The sequence below is a fragment of the Euwallacea fornicatus genome, chromosome 16 (assembly GCF_040115645.1).
Source record: "Euwallacea fornicatus isolate EFF26 chromosome 16, ASM4011564v1, whole genome shotgun sequence".
In the NCBI taxonomy this organism is placed as follows: domain Eukaryota; kingdom Metazoa; phylum Arthropoda; class Insecta; order Coleoptera; family Curculionidae; genus Euwallacea; species Euwallacea fornicatus.
In genome coordinates, this window is record NC_089556.1 from 456,826 (window position 1) to 475,990 (window position 19,165).

General features: G+C 41.6%; 1 protein-coding gene across 1 annotated transcript in view; it reads left to right on the top strand.

The window, feature by feature from the left end:
• Positions 1–19,165, top strand: part of LOC136344226 (adenylate cyclase type 6) — a 117,215-nt gene that overhangs the window by 86,669 nt on the left and 11,381 nt on the right. The window contains exons 11-16 of the mRNA XM_066291476.1: positions 71–220; positions 4,078–4,199; positions 6,780–6,872; positions 7,870–8,016; positions 15,182–15,340; positions 18,760–18,901. Coding sequence (XP_066147573.1) covers positions 71–220; positions 4,078–4,199; positions 6,780–6,872; positions 7,870–8,016; positions 15,182–15,340; positions 18,760–18,901 — 813 coding nt within the window. The remainder of the gene's footprint in view (positions 1–70; positions 221–4,077; positions 4,200–6,779; positions 6,873–7,869; positions 8,017–15,181; positions 15,341–18,759; positions 18,902–19,165) is intronic.

Here is a 19,165-nt window from a genome sequence, read left to right on the forward strand (position 1 = left end):
GTAAACAATTATGTTCGCGAGCACTGCTTAAAATGCAAAACCCCAGGGACGTTAATTTTTTTTTTTTCAGATAATCAGCAATTTCATAATTCTTCTCTGCTCCAACATGGCGGGAGTGTGTACTCATTATCCGAGGGAAGTAGCCCAAAGAAAAGCTTTTTTAGAAACGAGACAATGCATCGAAGCCCGATTAAAAATACAAAGAGAGAACCAACAACAGGTAGGTTTCATATTTTCCGCATTAGACCATTTCTATATTATTTTGTTTCGGGACGTTTTTCTCGAGTAGTTCCTCGCAGAACTGCAGGGCTTGTGAGACAACCACAGTCCAGCCCGGAGTTTTCGGCTAATTAGGAAAGTTAATTTTTCAATTAAAAACATTAATTTACAAGTTGCTAATTATGCTGTAAACTGTGTGTGAAAACGACCGTATGTTCACATCAGGCAGGAGCTCGATCCCGCACAATGAGCAAAGTACACAACATTAAAAGCCGAAGATAAACAAGGTTGTCTAATCCGAAAAATTCAATTTTCCATAATGGGGTTTATCCGTGAATTTTACGCAGCCCCTCGACATCTTATTATTCAAGATGCAGGTGTTTGGTATGCCATTTTTCTCGAATGAATTAGCACGAAAATAGCTTTACGGCAAGCAAACAATTTTAAAAGTTTTTCTATTATAGGCAAATCTCCCTCGTGAAGTTTGGAAAAGCGCCCATATTATTATTCCCATGAAGTTCGAATTGGGGATTTGACTACTCGGGACAAAAGAAAAATGAGAGCAGATTAGCGCACATGTGAAAATTTTTTAAATGAGCTGAACGCTTTCGTAACTGCACTGCGATTTGGGAAAATTGGCATGTTGCATGTTTGGTGATGAGGCTAAATTTGAGACATGCAAAGGGAACAAACAAGTTATTGTTACCTGTCTAAATCCTCAACCGCATAAGTATATAGACGGGCAGTTGAAAGAATTAGTCGAAGAGAAGAACCTAAATTAAATTCAAATTATTCTTGCTTGCCAGGTGCGCAATTAAGTCTCCGGGTTTCACTCATGGATGGCGCTAACGACACGTGCAGTCGACACACATGGCGGAAACCGTGTTTTGTTTATAGCATGCGCAGTTCTTGAGAATTAACCGGTTGCGACATCGACGCATATCGCAACGCAAATGTATCTTGTCCAAGAACGAATACGTCGAGTTTCGTGCCGTATAAACAGCGTTTGCGGGAAGTTTCGCTTTTCCGGTTTACTTCGAAAAGAAACTGCAGCGAAGCACGTCATTTGCTTGAGGAGACCTACGCCGAATATGCACTAAACTACCTGTGAAGATTGGTTCAAACGCTTCAGAAGTGGCGGTTTTAACACTGAGGACAAGAAGCCCTCTTCGGAAGACCGAAAATAATTGAAAACGCCCACCTGCGAGCGCTACTGGACGAGGATGGTGCGCAAACACAAGATCAACTTGCGGAGGCATTAAACGTGACTCGCCAAGGTATTTTCAGACGTTTACGTGCTATGGAAAAAATTCCGAAGGAGGGAAAACGGGTGCCGCACGAGTTCTCTGAGAGACAGGTGGAGAGTCGCTGCGGAATGAAGAGAACGCTCTGCGTTTGGTGGGACCAGAAAGGAATCTGTGTACCGCGAGCTGCCCGAACTGGGCGTCGCTACCGACGAAAACTTATCAGTCTGAACCATGGATTGCTCGAAAAGAGGCCAGAATGGGACGCGAGACACGAACGAACGCTCCGCGCTCTCGCGCTTCCATCGTTCAGGACACCATCAAAATGCTGAAATGGGACCTGCTGCCGCACCCGCCACCTTCGCCAGACCTGACCCCTTCCGATCACTGCTCGTTCCGATCGCAGGCACGTGGTTTGGCTGGGCTGCACCGGGCCAATTTCGAAAAAGTTTAAAATTGGTTGGACGAATGGTTTCGGTCCACAGACGCGTTGGTTCGGTCGTCGCGGCATTCGTGCGTTACCAGAAAGATGGCAAAAATGCGTAGGTAGAGCGGGACGATCATTAAATGAACCATTTGAAGTATATTTCTCTTGAAATTTTACATTTTTCGTTGATGAAACAAACCCGGAAACTTAGTCGCGCATCTAGGAGCTCGCAATCAAGGGTGTTCTTCATCGACCAACCTCCTCCCGAACCGGAAACAGGCAGTTGAATATTCGAGGGTCGAAATTCTTTAAATAGTAACTTTAGAGAAAATATATTCTCGAAGCTCGATTAGTGTTCTAAAAATTGCCATCTACCTTAAGACATAAATAATTGTAACACCAAGTACATAGTCATAGCGAGGGCTAAATTGAGAATTAACGTCCTGAGAAATTCTAAGATGAATAAAATCTTTTGAGCATCCTCAAAACTCTTCCAAGACTCGTGAACTCGTTTCGATAATTCGAAACAATTAAATCTGCGGTCGCTCAGGGAAAGTGAATTTCAATCGGCTTCGACGCATTGAGGCTTTCCATACGTTTTTTGCATTTTTATATATTATCTTACCCGGCATCTCATACAAATTCCTTAGTCTCCCATTCTCTGTTCTGGAAAGTTCTGAAGTATCAGCTTACTGTCTTTCTCATCATCTTCGGGGTATTCTTTACCCGCAATTTCGACCGCAATTTAGATATCGATCCAGATTCTTTCCACATTCCTTCCCTTAGGGCTTCCTAAATTATCAACCCGTTGAAAGATATTTGCGTGATTAAAGTTTTACTGTACATGCGACAAATCTTTCATTTTTTAATTGGTATTCCCCATGTGCAAAGCTTCGTGGACACAGGCCCGAAATTGCCTGGCTCTAAAGCAACTATAGGAAATTCAAATTAAAGCAGTTATGGCAAAGTTGAGGACATTGTTTTCTTTTCGCTGTTTGTTCAATGTTAAGCTCCAACAATTGAGCTCACCGTGAGATTCAATTTAACAGATATTCGATAGAAACTGCACGATTTTGCCATCTACCACTCGCATGTAACAATTATTACAATTTTCCAATCAGCCGTTGATTATCCAGCTATGAGGCGCCGAGAATGGGATCTACAAAACAAAGCTTTGCCGCAGCTCTGTTCATCTGAAAGATTTAATCTACATATTCAGTTTAAGCTGGGTTTCGCTAGTAAATAAACTACAACTTTGCAAGGCTAATAATAGAGCTTTGTGGAGCAAAACGGCCCGATTTGATTATGTCTGATCACATAACGGCAAGTTATTTTGGGATTAAGTCAATACCGGATTAGGCTTATCATTTTATTCTGAGGGTGTCTCAGTACTGGGATAGTCCCGAAAGCACACTGAAAGAAAAAAATCGAAAATGTTCCGTCATTTCTCGACGCAATCTCCTTCGAGGTTGATATGCTCTTCCCAGCGATGTGGTGTGGCTTCTACATCCTATTTATACTAAGAAGCTCCGAATGTTGCAAAATAAGCATCAAACTCCGGCTCCACCTCTGCGTTATTGGCAAATCTCTTTTCAAGTTATGGGAAATGGAAAATAATCCATGGGGGCTAAATCTGGCGGATGCGGTGGATGGGGAAAAATTCCGACACCGAATCGATTGATTCTGGCCATTGAAATGACGCACGTATAACATCACCGGGTCGCAAGGCAAATTTTTAACGAAGAAAATCGTCCTCCGTATGTCGGGTGAGGTACTTCTGGGACTGTCCTCGTAGCTTTTGTGTTTATTGGCCCGAAAACCCATAAATTCATCTGAAAGCTGCAAATAACCTAACGCCAGAATTTTTACGTCTGATTTTCCGTGCAAACTTTCCAGAACACAATAGCGAGTTCCCTAAACCGCGGATTCGTTCCATATTAGGAAAGTTAACACAGCGATACCAAGTTCAATGGATGAAACGTAAATCAAACAAAAACCGATAGGACTATCGTGCGGTTAAGTCGATGAATACGCATTCATATTGGTACAATTGCAAAAACCGCAGGCTCCTGTTAGCTTCGAGTCCATTGTTTGGGACGAAATCTGGAACGTATATTCAGGATTATCTGCTGAAATTACGCTGAATTTTATCCCTCCGAAATCACTGAAATACTTAATTAATTTCAGGAAAGATTGCTGCTCTCGGTTCTTCCTCGACACGTCGCAATGGAAATGAAGGCGGACATCGCGGGTCAGCCGAAAGAAGAACAATTCCATAAAATATACATTCAAAGACATGAAAACGTTAGGTGAGTTCCTAAAACCTGCAAAGTATGCTGATAAAGTGAACCTCGACACTCTTTAGCGTTTCTGGCTGGCTCGGAATCTAAATTATGTTCAAAATCCTCGACAAAATCCCCAGCAGACCAACGGCCAACAAATAATGGAATAAAATGTTTATTAAGACAAAGATAAATGGAAGTACAACTCCGCCTTCAGCTCAATTTTATCTCCGTCCGTGTAAATAACTGAAATAGCAAAGTTTAGGATTTAAGCTCGGGGTCTTTTTCGTTGAGAGGTGAACGTTTCCAGGGGCGTTATAGTTTTTCAGTGAGTAATAGGTTTTCTTTTTGCGACTTTTCGTGATAATATCATCTTCAGTTTCATTCTATAAATGGATAGTTCGGGGAAGAATAAGCTTTTTAAATGAAAGCCTCAATTGGAAAAATGCAGTACGGTTTATCGCTTCAGAAATTGAGATGGTGTACTCTCCTCCTCATAGCGCACGCACCTCGATCCCCACCCTGAGCCGATGAATCTTGGATATTTCATTATTTCTTTAAAAAAAAAAAAAAACTTTTTCAATTCCATTAATGCATGTCCAGGACAAAAACCGAAATTTGCCTTAAAATTGGTCTGAATCTAAAAAGTTTGTGTGCAAATAGCGAAGCAGAGGCAATTTTCGCTAAAAAATAGCTTCGATATTCAATAATCTCAGACGTGCAGCTTCATTATTCTCTCGGCGTAGCTTCGTGCAGCTACGCCAATTAATTCTCGATACGCGATGGCTTAATTGTTCCTTTCTACGAATTATGATAAATATCAAGACTGCATCCAAATATGCCAAGCAACGGCGAATTTCCTACATTCTAAGAGAACGCGAGTTAGTCAATGAAATCTTGGCATTCTACGAATTCACTATTGCTTCACGAGAAGAATTTTTCCCTTTTCGCCCGAGGTGAGTGCGACCATCGAATTTAACCCCGTCCAGAAGGGTTGTTTCGATGTTCACGTTTACACCTGTGGTAGCGAGCGTGTCGTAATGAAATTCGAAAAGAGTACTGCTAATCGTGCGTTAGAAGACGCACTTAAAGGCTTTGGGAACCCCCAGTACATTTACCCATTAGATTTTAGTGGTGTCGTTTATCCTGGGCATTTGTCCGGACAATTTCCGTGCTGATACGCCCCAAATGCACGAAGCACTAGCTCCGGTGGTCGTTTCGAAGAACACGTGCTGTTGCGACAAGGGCAACACGTAGGCCAATGAGGCATCGTGTCCAAGCAAAAGTGCCCGAAATCGGTTATCGAAAGTTTTCGATCACCTGATTTCACTCGGGGCGTTCCACGTCTGACCCATTAATAATTTAATTACCGCCCATTCATTGTTTGATTCCACTTAAAATCCCTCTTAATCCTCCTCATTCCGATCGCATTCTTCAGTCGGCGCTATCCCGGACTGTCGTTTTTCGGCAAGTTCCAATCGAACCCTTCATCCCAAATATATTTTTCAACGTCAGGATGAGCGCTTTTCTCCTATATTTTTTATATTTTAATGAACGAACTTCACGATAAGATAAATAGCATCTGGTTAACATTAACACAGAGGTTATAAATCAGGTGTCCCGTTAAATCACCTTTTCTATTCCAGCGCTGTGATCGCCGATATGCAAGGGTTCACGAACTCGTTCATTTTCCATATTGTTAAAGCGCACGAGAGTACGAGATTCGGAAAAATCATTACTTTTGTCGATAAATACGGGAAAATTTACAACAAATTTTCGGGCAGTAATTTTGCTTGCGAGGCGGCGTCACGTGAGCTCATCGATTGACGCACGAGGTATTTGAATTGTCTGAACCGCGAGGACACGCGAGTTCCGCAAACGCGACTGCGATGTTGCAATTCGTCGTGCGACGAAGTTTACCCGAAAATTGCGAAATCGGCAACACTGCCGTTGTGCCCAGGTGAAATTCTCGCGTTGGATGTTCGCCATTGCTCGTATATATATTTTTAAAAAGTTTCTGCTCGTTGTACCTGAACGGCATAAGCGAGGCAAGACTTTTTACTAAATCATGCCGCAATTTGTGTCAGAAATTGCAGATTGCCGCATACATAACACACCAATCGGATCGCATCCTTATACACATATTGTATAAGTCGATGAAGGTCGCGCGTTTTTCAATTGTGTCCTCAAGAATGGAAGATTTCGCCTAATGAACTACACGTTGCCATAAGCGAAACTCGTCTTTCGTGCTTTATGTTGTTTGATACAACGTGAGTACGAGAATGGACTTAAAGCTGGCCATCTAAACCTGCAATTATTTACTCTTCGTTCGAGTTATGTACATATGACTCCAATGACCGGAATGAACAAGGACCCTTCGCGAACGTTTCCATTCACGTAATATTTCCATTCGCGATATGGTAAATCCGCTCCCTATCCGGATCTCATAGACTTTTTACTCGCCTGTGCGCAATTAACAACATACTAAACTCTTAGTCTAGCTTTTGCAACAATATCCATTGCTGGAATGGAATAATCCCAATTTGTTCGGCATGTACAAGGTAACCGTAAATCAAATGTCCCATTAAATTTCCCTTCCTGTTACAGTATCCTGTTCGCCGATATATGCGGGTTCACGACCCTCTCCGATCAGTGCACCGCTGAAGAACTCGTCCGAATTCTCAACGAACTCTTCGCCCGGTAAGTCTCGTTTTATCGAATTTTTATTTTTAGTAAAAGTTAAAATTGCTCATCTTTCTATTATTGTTCCGTTTCCTTCTGATTTTGAGGGGCCAAAACGCAATTAGGTTATTGGATTCTCAGGAAATGAAAAGTTCAAGTGATAAGCTCTCGAGGCGCGCTTGAAACTTTGAGGGCAGACAAAGAGCTACGATCACATATGTTATCGTAAATATTTCTTTCTGATGCGGAATGCGATGTTCTCTGTGAAACCCGGTTAACTATTTGCTCTTTAAACAACGTCTTGGCTGGAATAAATAATATCGGGAACAATTTAGATCCCACTGCGGACATATCTTTAATTTCCTGCTGTGACTGAGTCCTAATAAGCTGTAGCATGCACTCTTGTTCCGGGTAACGTTTTACAGAAGCTTAATTTATGAGAGAGAATTCAGCTAGTGCACATGCTAACGGAGGAAGACCATATTGTTTTACAGGTGCACATTAAATTTTAAGTTTCGGGAGGGGGGGGGGGGGGGTAAAATATACAGTCAGTCCCCGCAGGACGATAAAATTATCAAATTCAGAAAATATTGTGAAATTAACTATGCTAATTTCTATGACAGTTTCAGCTATTCTAACACTCAAAGAGGATACTTTCTTCTTTAATTTTCGTTTACATAATTTCCATTTTACGAGTTTCCCCCATTAACATGGAAAGTTATTCGTCAATTAACTTATATTTTAATATGAATTTCATTAAAAAAATTTTAAAGCGGTTTACATGGATATTACTCCTCTTTTATGCCCGCGTGGTCCACTATTATAATACCATAATGTGGTTGGTTTAAATACCAGGAACCTTTCACACACACACACACACACACTCACACACTCACGTATATAAAGGTTTTTACTTTCCTCTTTGTTTTGCAGTGCGAGGTGTACCGAGTGTGTGATTTTGCGCAATGAAGATCGTCCATTTCGTGTTTTACAAAGCGTTTTTTCATCATTTTAGATTTGATAAACTAGCAGCTGAACACCACTGTCTGCGAATTAAACTCCTGGGGGACTGCTATTACTGCGTGTCAGGATTGCCAGAACCGAGGCCTGATCACGCCCAGTGCACAGTTGAGATGGGTCTGGACATGATCGATGCAATCGCGTAAGTATGGAAACCGGTTCTCATAAAATATGAAACCACCAAGAGGCTCAAGAAAGGGATTCAACATACATCTAACCCGTTGACTTCTGTCTGCTGTTGACTTGTCCGTCGTATGTTACTGGACGCAGCTAAACTAATCCTAGAAACCACGTACGGTCAACTGGACGGAACGCTTTTATGTCCAGAACCCTGTCTGCTTAAGTAGACGGGAGATGCGAACGGCTGCATGTTGTCAAGTCGTAGTTTGATCTCTTGGAGTAAATTCTTTGGTAATATTTGCCCGCCGAGGGTTTCCTAATTCACATCTTATTTTTTTCTTAGTTTTGGTGACCGATGGCACCTTCACTTGGGGGGGAGGGGGGGACGTAGAACAATACTTTGGGTTACAATAAAGTTCCGTATGTGCACTAAATTTAGAAAAATTTACGGAAGTACGGGTCGGTTAAGTAACATCGGTTTATTCCGGTAATTTGGTTTGATTGGAGGATATCCATTGAAATAGAAGAGTGGTGTTCAGCTACAGCAGGAACTCTATGCGCTCTAAGCTAGAGAAAGGTCGTCACTCAACCCATCAACGTTCAAGAGAATGCCATGCCCCGTGTTTCCCAAAAGTGAACGAATTAAGAATTGTTTTTAGCCATTTAAACCCATGGCCGTAAAACGTTCGACAATGAGATCGGAAGGCTATTGAGCTAGATTTTTTTTAATGGGTGGTACCGAAGGCGTTAGAAAAGTACCGTCTGTGCCCCGCGCCGGAAGTAATCTCAAAGCGACTTCAAAATACTGTAAAAAAAACTTCACGTACGAGGGGCAAGAGTGTACGTTTCGTCCTTAATATCGGATGTGCTATTGTTTAGCTGCTCGAAAAGCTCTAAAAATGTATTATCAATTTTTCAAAATTATCCAAAAATACCCTGGATCGAACTTACATGGAATCGTCCAGGATTTTGCAAAGAAATGATTTTTGGTGGAAATATTACGTAATAACGAAAATAAACTAAAGGGCTCTCATTTTGTAAAAGCAAGATTTATAAAAAAATCAAATTATAAATGAAATTACAGACTTTTTGGGTGTTTTAGTAATCTGCATTTCCACCCCTAACTTCGAGGCAAGAACGGATGCGACGGGGCATGCGTCTGAAAGTTTGTCAATTTTTCATCGAGGAATATTTCTCCAGTCTGCAAGAACTACTTGTATCAGTTATTGTGTATTTCCCAGATTGAATTTCCGAGCCCTAACCTTTCTTTTAATCACGTCCCATAAACGTTCTACGAGATTCAGGTCTGGAGGACAAGCAGGCCACGCTACTAAAACTCTGATACCGTCCATTTCCAAGGTATTTTTCTACTGGTACGCGGTGGAGCATAAATAAAAAATTCCCTCCAAGTTGTTATTATTGCTTGAGGCATTAAATTTACGTACCTCTGTCCAGTTAAGGTGGGTCGAATGGGAATTAAGGGAGTTTTTTCTCCCATCATTATGCCGCCCCAAAACATTACTATTCCCCCTTTATATTTCGGGACAGTATGGAGCCTGGCTTGCCTTCCACCGCCTCTGAAAACGTGGAATCGCCGATCATCAGATCTAAGTACAATCCAGGTTTCGTTCGAAAAAGGGACGTTTCGCCGTTCGTCCGTTGTCCAATTTTGGCGCTGCAAGCGCCAATTTAATCTATCGCGTTTGTGTTGTCTCGTCAATTCGGAGACTTTTAGTGCCCTTCGACTAAATAATTCTCTAGCTCGAAGTCGTTTTCTAATTGTTTCCACGGACACGCGTATCTCTGTCGCTCGTGGAAATTGCCTTCGAAGCTCTGGAATCGTTACCGTTGGATTTCTTCCAGCTATTTGCACTAAAAATCGATCTCGTCGATCTGTAGTGCCGTTTCGGCGACTTCTTCTCGGCCTGTTTTGCCACGTTCCCAATTCCGAGTACCTCGAATAAGCTTCCGAAATCACCCGTCGCGAGGCGCCAGCTGCACGGGCAACAGTTCTTCGGGGCATATCCAGCTCCGCCAACGCAGTTGTTCTTCCTCTCTGGACATCAGATAATCCCACAAAAGGCGTTTTAAGGCAGTTTAAAGCGAAAAATTCAAATGAGAAAACCTGAGACGTGGCTTATTAATTAGTGAGGTCTATCCTGCCGATGTGCCGACATTAATGTTTTGTTGAACTAAACTTTGTTGCCCATCAACAAATACGGCGTTTGTTTATTCGCATGCAAAAACTAATCAGTAGGAACACCTTTCTGGAAAATACTGGGTGATTCCGGATAAGTTTGATTGAGTGTGCATCCCAAATACATATCACCGTCCACAAATGAGCGCTGCGTAACGAACCAAATCCGCTGAAACTGAATTTGCTACGTTTTCGAGCAAATTTGCGAAGTTCGTTTACAATTACCATTCTACATAATTCAAAATTATGGCAAACGAAACGTCGGAAATTTAATGCCGGCAACTTTGGAAAAAATTACAATAAATTCCCAACATGTCAGAAAGGATTACGGAGGCTTAAGTGCAATTTCTTAATATTGTTAACAGTCTTGACAAGTCATTTTTCCTGCGTTTATATAAGTATTATCTCGGGTATGAATTATGAGAGAATTATTTCAACCCGGCAGTTATTTGAACGAGATGAAGGTAAAACTCGGAGGGCCGCTACATAAAAAGTGTAACGTTTCACTAACAAAGGGCGGGGAAAACGCCGTAATGGTTTTTTTAACTCAAAGGAACTTTCTGGAAAATTAAAACATTAGAAACCTTTTAGTCTTATCCCATCTAATCTGTAATATATAACCGAAGTTGCGCATTCACTAAACCCCAATAGAAAGTTACATCTATCAGCGCTAGAATGGTCTGCTGGAAAGAAAAGTTATGGCCCCATCAATATTATTTCTAGCCCATGTATGAACGTAACGGATTACCTGAGGGACAAGAATCTGAGGGTTAGAACATAACTAAGTGTTCTTTCTGGGGAATAAAACTTCTTCATGTATGGAATCCGGAGTTCCGTTATTCGAACGAAAATAACCGAGTGAAAGGGGGAAAACGTCCTAAAACGCTTGAGGATATTAAAAATTAATTAAGACGAAGATTAATTTCGGAAGTTTGCTTCGTTCAGTTCGAACGAAGATTTAGTGTGAAGGAGCATTATGAAGGAGATTGCATATTTACCCAATAATTGATCTTCGTCCCAAGGAGGAGTACGAAAATTTTCCCTGGAGCTTTAATTGCTTCTGTTCAAAGAGTTAAGACAAATGTTCCCTTCCTTGGGGCTACAAACGCATAGTTCAAACGCTCAAAATCGTAAAGACCAGTTGGAGCTACTCCATAGTTAATATTCATTTAGACCTTTCCAATTTTATGCCTAAACCGAAATGAATCCTTGTCGTCGTCTCCTGAGAGTTGAGCATTCGGAACGGGGAATTTTCTGCTTTGTTGCCTGTTTCGTAAAGGAAATAATAGGAAATGGAAGCAACTCGAGAGCTTTATAACGTTAATTAAAGAAAGATTGATATGATGTTATTTCATCTCGAAACTGAACAAACCGAAGGTAGGAGAGAATCTGTGCCTCTTTTTACAAAAGCTGAAAGCAAAGTTTTCAACTTTAAACGCCGATTTTGAGTTTACGGCGAATGAAGTTTATGTAAAGTTATAATTATGTTAGCTTACTTTTCCTGGTAGCTGATGGTATCTGATGGCAAATTAAGCCGATTCAACTTAACTTTAAACCTAATGTAAACCGAATATAAGTTTAGATGTTATTGTTGGGGGGGGGGGGGGGGGCGTAGCGTCGTTCCGTGTATACAGGGATGCTGATACTCGAAACTGGGATTTGAGGACTTCGATTCGTTTTCGAGCTTCTCAGCTTGACCTAACGTAAAATATTGAAGCAATCGTTCGCGCATCGAAATCGACCCATGTAGTTTCATGGCGATGCACTGCAACTCGACTGCAAATTGCTTCCATTTTACGGAACGGGCATGCGACGAAAATTTCCGAAATGAACGCGAGTTTCCCATTGGATTGAACCAAAAATGTGTGCGTTTTTGTATCGGCGCGATTTACAGAGCGTGACGTAAGTAGAAATTTTCCTCTTAACGCGACATAGACCTCAAAAGACCACGCGACATTTTTATGCGACATTTTTTCGAAATCTCAAAAACAACCGAAACACGCGCCTATGGAAGTTTTGATAAGTACTACATCTTTAGCTACTACTCGCTCCGAGACTGGCTACAGAAGGCGTTCGAAATTGCCCCCATTGGTCTCGTTTGCACGAACCGCTGCCAGAGGTGATGATGGTTCGCCTCTAACGATCTCTGTCCGTTCGCGCAATTCTTCCGCTGTGTCAATTTCGCTCGTAAACACCAAACTTTTCACGTAACCCCCTGAATAAAAATCACGCGGATTAAGGTCCGGCGATCTTGCGGGCCATCTTATCGGTCCGTCGCGACCTATCCACCTGTTAGGAAATTGATCGTACGAAAAGTCCCGTGCTTCGCGCGTGAAATGGGGTGGAGCACCGTCACGTAAAAACCCCATAGACCGTCTGAAGGCACGTTTTCAAGAAGTTCAGGCAAATTATGTTCCAGAAAATGGAGATGGTCCAAGCCCGCTATTCCATCTGGAAGACGTAGAGGCCCGATCGGCAAGCTATTGACCGTGTCGGCCCAAACATTTAAAGAAAACCTCTGCTGGAAAGTAGTCCGGCCAATAGCGTGAGGATTTTCCACTGCCCATACGTGCGTATTTCGGAAATTATTTATTCCGTTACGGGTAAAAATAGATTGATCCCTTACCAGAACAAACTTAAGGAAATTTTCATTGTCGACGGTTTCTCGTGAGTCACGCACGAAAGTGTACTTTTAGGAGATGGTCTTGTGGCGTTAACGCTTCAACTCGTTGCAGGTGATAGGGGTGCAGTTGATTTTCATTTGAATTTTTCCGCACTGCCATGTGAGATGTAGGAACTTGCTCTGCGATTCTTCTAGTACTGGTAGCTGGATTGTCTTGAACGATATGTAAAACATGCACTTACAATGGGTGCCATTCTAGGTGGCCTAGGTCTTCCAGCACGCCCACCATGCGTTGCTGTTAGGTTTCCGGTTTCACGAGCTGTTCTAACGAGATAAACAGGTCTGCGGGCTGCAGGATGGTGTCTTCCCGGAAAGGGCTCAGCATGCAACTGCGAAGCTGCGACGGAGTTCTGGTGACACTCCCCGTACATCCGCAACGTGTCCACCAATTGGCGATTCGAGCAGTTACGGCCCTTTGTCGATTTAATGGTATCAATAGTGATCGTTTATCAAAAGAACACCTGGAGCTGAACTTCGCGACTGATTTTCGAGCGGCGCGGGTAAATTACACAAAAACAGTAAACATTAAATGTTTTTTGCGTTTTTGCGATGGCCGATCATTTTTTGTGGGACTTTTTATCTCCTTTACATTGAATCACCCTTTTATGCAGGAACGGATTTAGATTTCATGCAAAAATGCACTAAAACTCATCTGCGCATGTTTCGTTTTTTTTTTTTTGAGATCTCAGAGATTTTTCAGAAAAAATGCTACATAAAAATATTGCTTAGTTTTTTGAGGTCTACGTCGCCTTAAAACGATAACCCCTACTTACGTTACACCCTGTATTTTGTAGGTTTTAAAAAGCTCTTCCAGATTTACTCATTAATTAGAATGAATTTATTGATCGTTTAATTTGATTCGTTTTAGTAAAATCGTGGAACATTTTAAGAATCTAGAACTCCTACGCGACTATTCCAAAGAGAAGTTTAAGGGTAGTGAAGCGGCAAGGAAAATACGCGAAGTGGAACGAGGAGAGGTCGTCTTAGTTCAAACGGCACAAAAATTGTTCAAAAAGTTCGATGAAGGACACACAGACCTCAAAGATGAGCCGCGAGACGACCTCCAGTTTGAAACTCGATAATGTTCCATTTTTGGAAAATTACTTCGGAAATATAAAAAAAAAAAACACTGGACCTCTTCGTTGGCTCTAACAAACGGGCGATGCCAATTTGATTGAAACCTTCTTGAGAGAACTTCGAGGTGAAACTCGGAAATGAAGAAACAATTCGATCTAACACTGAACCAACCTGAAATTTTGACGAAAGCTTATTTAAATTGGATCAGTCCGGGTTCCTCGAGAGCGCCAGAGTTTGATATTATGAATGAAGATTTAATTGCTCTAATTTCGAATGGGGTGCGCGCACTCCGTGCTCCTAAAACCGATAAATTTGAAATGAGGCGATTTCAAAACGAATTAAACCGAGTCAACTCGAATTTGAGTTAAATAATTCGAAAACATGTTGAATTCCAAATTAGGGTTGCTTCAAGTTTCCTGCGGTGTTCGAGGCTGTTGTTTCAAAACCGCAGGATAAATAACTTCGGGTTACATCAGTTTACCCGAAGACTTTAGGGGCATGGTTTGGATTTGGGGTTGCTTCGAGATTTCGAAGGTGCGTAATGAAAGAAAGTCCCTTTCAAGGCTCTATAACTCCAACACGGTTATAATTAAGCATGGGAATAGGCAAGTTGACGAGAACTCCCCATCGTATGCAGTGTATAAACAGGTTGCTAGGAAGGGTTACGTTAACCCCGTTTTGGGACGCTAAAGGGGTAATTTTAGAAGACTACAAGCCGTACGAAGGTAAAGTTCCTAGTGCAACTTACTCAAAACTTCGGACCGCCTCAAGCCTGCTATCAGGACCAAGAGACGAGGATCTCTAATGACGTGTTTTTGCGACACCACTGCGTACTGTGCGTTAACGGCGACAGTCGTCCAAGATTTGAAGCTTGAATGTCCACCACATCCTCCACATTCGCCTGACCTCGCCCCCAGCGACTATCGCGCGTTTGATTGTCTAAAAAAGGCTTCGGTGGGGAAAAATTTTAAATTAATGACGAAATGACTCAAGCGAGGCACGAGTGGCGGCGCACACTATCAAAAGTTTTTTTTCTTCGGGCATTCAAGCACCTCTGGAACGATGGAAGAGATATAATGAACGCGATGGTGACTACATTGAAAAGGGGCATTTTATTCGTTTTTGGTATTATTCCAAGAAATTAAGTCTAATGCCGTTCATCGGATTTTCATTTGACTCTTCCTCGCATAAATAACGAACCTGATCACAGGCCCTTTTTTTTATTTTTAGTTTAGTTCGTGGCGTGATGAACGTAAACGTCAATATGAGGGTTGGAATACACACCGGAAGGGTCCATTGCGGAGTATTGGGGTTGAGAAAATGGCAATTCGATGTGTGGTCCAACGATGTCACATTAGCCAATTACATGGAGAGCGGAGGAATTCCTGGGTAAGTTTTCTTGTACATAAAACTGCACGAGCCGTCATTTCACACGTAACTAATTTTAATTTAAAACTCAATTTTGACGCGAAAGGAATACTGATTACTTAGAAAATCCATCGGTTTTCGAAAAGGAATCTCGTTAAATTTAGTCTTGCATCCGCGAAGGTTTCACATGTTATAATAACATCAAATGCAGAAATCCCTTTAATCAATTTTCACTCCCTTTAATAATACCGTAAGTAAAGGCCCTTAGAGTAATTAGTCACATCCATTCCCTTCAAAACCGTAATCTCGCCCAGAATTTTCTAGTTGAGATAATTATCATACTGACGGCACTTTAACCGTGAATGTTTCAAGGGTCTCATTAAATAACCTCTTGATTTACAAATTCAGTCTCTGTTACTCGTTAGGGAAATGTTCCCCGGCACAAAGACACACATCATGATTCTTGGCATGAAATCAATATTCCTTTCGAAATATTTTCGAGTGAGGACTGACAAAACAACAATGTAAATTACGAAAACGTCTTCCATTCGGCGCCTCTTCATACATTCATATATCAGAAACTTAAATAACGAATCCATATTTGAATTTCAAGACTTCATCGCGCGTCTTTAAAGGGACTTGGAAAAATACAAAGGAATCCGACCTAGTTCTACGTGAAATAAAAACAAATATAAACTGTATTCGAAAACTTGCCAGACATGCACCAACAGCGAAAACATAAAATTCCACTTTTGTCTTTTAAGTTTATCTGGAAATAGTTGCGATGTTGGGCTGAGAGAGATGAAATATTTTGATGATTTCCAGGAAACGGAGATGGATATTTGCTGCCTATTGCATCTTGGGAATTCTATACGTGGAGAACCAAACGTTGCGCATAAATTCATTAAAAATCGAACGGAATATTTCTCATGGAAATGGTGGAGCGCGTCAAAGTTTTTTTCTTGCGCGCCTTTTGACGTAACAGACCCGCACAGGGCGTACCGGAGTGACGGTCGAACCTCTTAACGGGGCATTCTACCAGCCATTTTAGGGGGGTCTTCGCACGAAATTTAGGCTCTTCCCGCCCAAATATTCGGGTCTTAAAATGGCGGAAAATAAGCTTTTTTTTCATTTCTTAAAAACGGTTAAAAATCGGAACTTTTTCCTGCGATAGCCGATTTCAGCAAAACCTCGTTTTTAAACGCCGAACGTAACTTAAAATTTTTCTTCACTCCCGTCACTTTTCCATGCGACCAACAGGTTGCGTAAAAATAATACACGGAGAAAACGAAATTAGGGGTTGCCCTCCAGAAACGTGAGTGAAGGAACAGACACCACTACGAAATAGCGTTTGACTAGCTGCTAGGGCGTGCCAAAATTGAAATTTCTAAGCGTAACCGTTCTCGAGAAATAAAGGTAACGACTATTTGCCGCCATTTTGAGACCCGAATATTTGGACGGGAAGGGCCCAAATTGAGAAATTTCGTGCGAAGATCCCCACTGAAATGATCCCGTTAGAAGATTTGACCGTCATTCCGCAACACCCTGTGTACAGGGTCGCCCGCGCAGGAGACAAATGTACTATTTCGATTTTTTCTCGCGGAACCTCACGTGCGTTGTGACGTTATCGCGTTCTTCGAGAAATTCTCAACATATTTCATGTAACGTACCCACGTCTAAATGCGACAAATTTACAAACTGAGACCCTCGAGAAGAGCTAAAACCATCTGACGCGTCACAGAGTGCAAATGGACTTTGTTCCGTACAACAAAGAAAACATGGATCGTTGAATATGTTCCACAAGTGGTTCATACGTTACGTCTTTGAAAGCCTTTTCCTGACATAAGTAGGTAAAACAGTTCTGTTCTTATTCTGCTCCTAGCCCAGCCTGACAGAGAACAATAGGCCCTTGAGGAATGACGCTTTATGTCTTGGAAAGGTTTGGATGTGGATAGCAGAATGAAAACGTTGGGCGAAAGCATAACATTAAAATTACGAGAGGTAGATTTGGTATAACCGAAAAGGAACCAAAATGTTTATTTAAAATGTCAGGTCGGCCCTTAAGCTAAAAGAAAATATGTAGGTCGCATTTTATGCATAAATCAACCTTAACATTAAACTACCCCAACTTAGCATTAAGGGTCGCTTGAACTTAACGTTTTCTGAATCTTGATACTTAATGCTGGACTTGCATGCGTCCACTTTCCTGCTGCTTTTTCCCGTACTTCACGTGGTGAGTGATTAAATGTTTTGCATTGAACATGCAATATCAATTTCGTATTTTCGTTTTAGTTAGAAAGTGAGTTCAGTTCGTCCGTTGCAATGCCGAGTAATGAATCAACATTATTTTTACCTTTTGCAAAAGAATGTTCACGTCTGAAGTAATCTATTGGCTCTTTTATGCATGCATAGCAAATGAAGCAATTTGCCCTAATAGCCAAAGTAACCGGCCTACATAAATATGCTATAACATAAGCTGCTGTTGCTAACTTAAGCAATCAGCTTTGATGAAGCTGCGATTTGCCTAAGTGATGAAATTAGCATATTTGGGTCTCCCTCAGGAATTTATCCTCACCGCATTTCCTATGCAGAATTTTGACTGTGCAAGTTTCGATGGTCAAAAATCGGGATGTTCCAAGGAAACGTGTTACTGATACGTTCCCGTATCGTAAATGCGACTGGAAGAGCGTGAAATAGACTCAGCGGAAAAATCTAAGGATATTTTCATGGATGGATTGACGTTCTGATGAAATTAATTGGAAAATGAAGTGCGTTTATAACGTCGGATGCTGTTCAATGTACGACAAAATTAAACTTTCATCGATAGATTTCCAGATCACATTGATTTATTCATAAGTTCTAAATATAACTAAGACGCCCTTCTTGGGACTTAACGAAAAATCGTCAAGAAAAAAAAAATTGAGTCTAACGCAAGGCATGGCCTCCGCGGTCATTAAGCGCGGCCCTAGTTCCGGGGTCCAACTACTCAAAACGATATCGTTGATTTCGGCATACGGCCTCCATCCCCTTTTCCGTAAAAGTAGCCCCCGGAATGTTGGCCATACGAAACGCCTCTCTGCAGCACGTCTACGACGCGCTCAATTGGATTCAGATCTGGCGATTGTGCCGGCCGCGGCAATGCGACTGTTCCCCCGTTGACGAACCGCTCTGTCGCAATACAAATATCTGTAGAGACGTTGCGCCGTTTTCTCAATCGTAGTTCGAACCGAAATTATTCAAGGCTCTATTCAGCTTGTACAAGGTTTTTCTTGCTGTTCTCGCTGGAGCTAATGAAAGAAAGTCCCCTTGCCGAGCTCTCCCGTGTCATTTTTCCGTTAACTAGCCCATTTATTTAGCATATTGAAAGGCTACAAAATTTTATTTATTTTCCCTCTTCTCACCTAATCCTATAACAACATAACCGCATAATATTGTTCCAGGCGTGTTCACATCACCGAAGAGACCCTCAAGTGTTTGGGGAACGATTACGAGGTGGAACCGGGACACGGAGACGAGCGCAACGCTTACCTTAAAGACCACAACATTGACACGTTCCTGATTGTAGCACCAACCTATCGAGGGGTAATTATAGCATCATTATTCTAGAAATGAACGTCGGGATAACGTGATTTTCACATGCTCTTTGCCAGATTGCGGCTCTAAAAGCCATTAGCCAGGATTTGTTTCATCTCATTTTTCCAGTCAAAAAATCTGCTTTTATTTCTAAACTTAATCTTATTGGATATATACGCCCAAGTTTCCAGACCCATTCATTTCAGCAATTAAATTAACTCCAAACTAAAATATTCCAGACGAATTGTATGCAAATAACTACAGAGTTTGTTC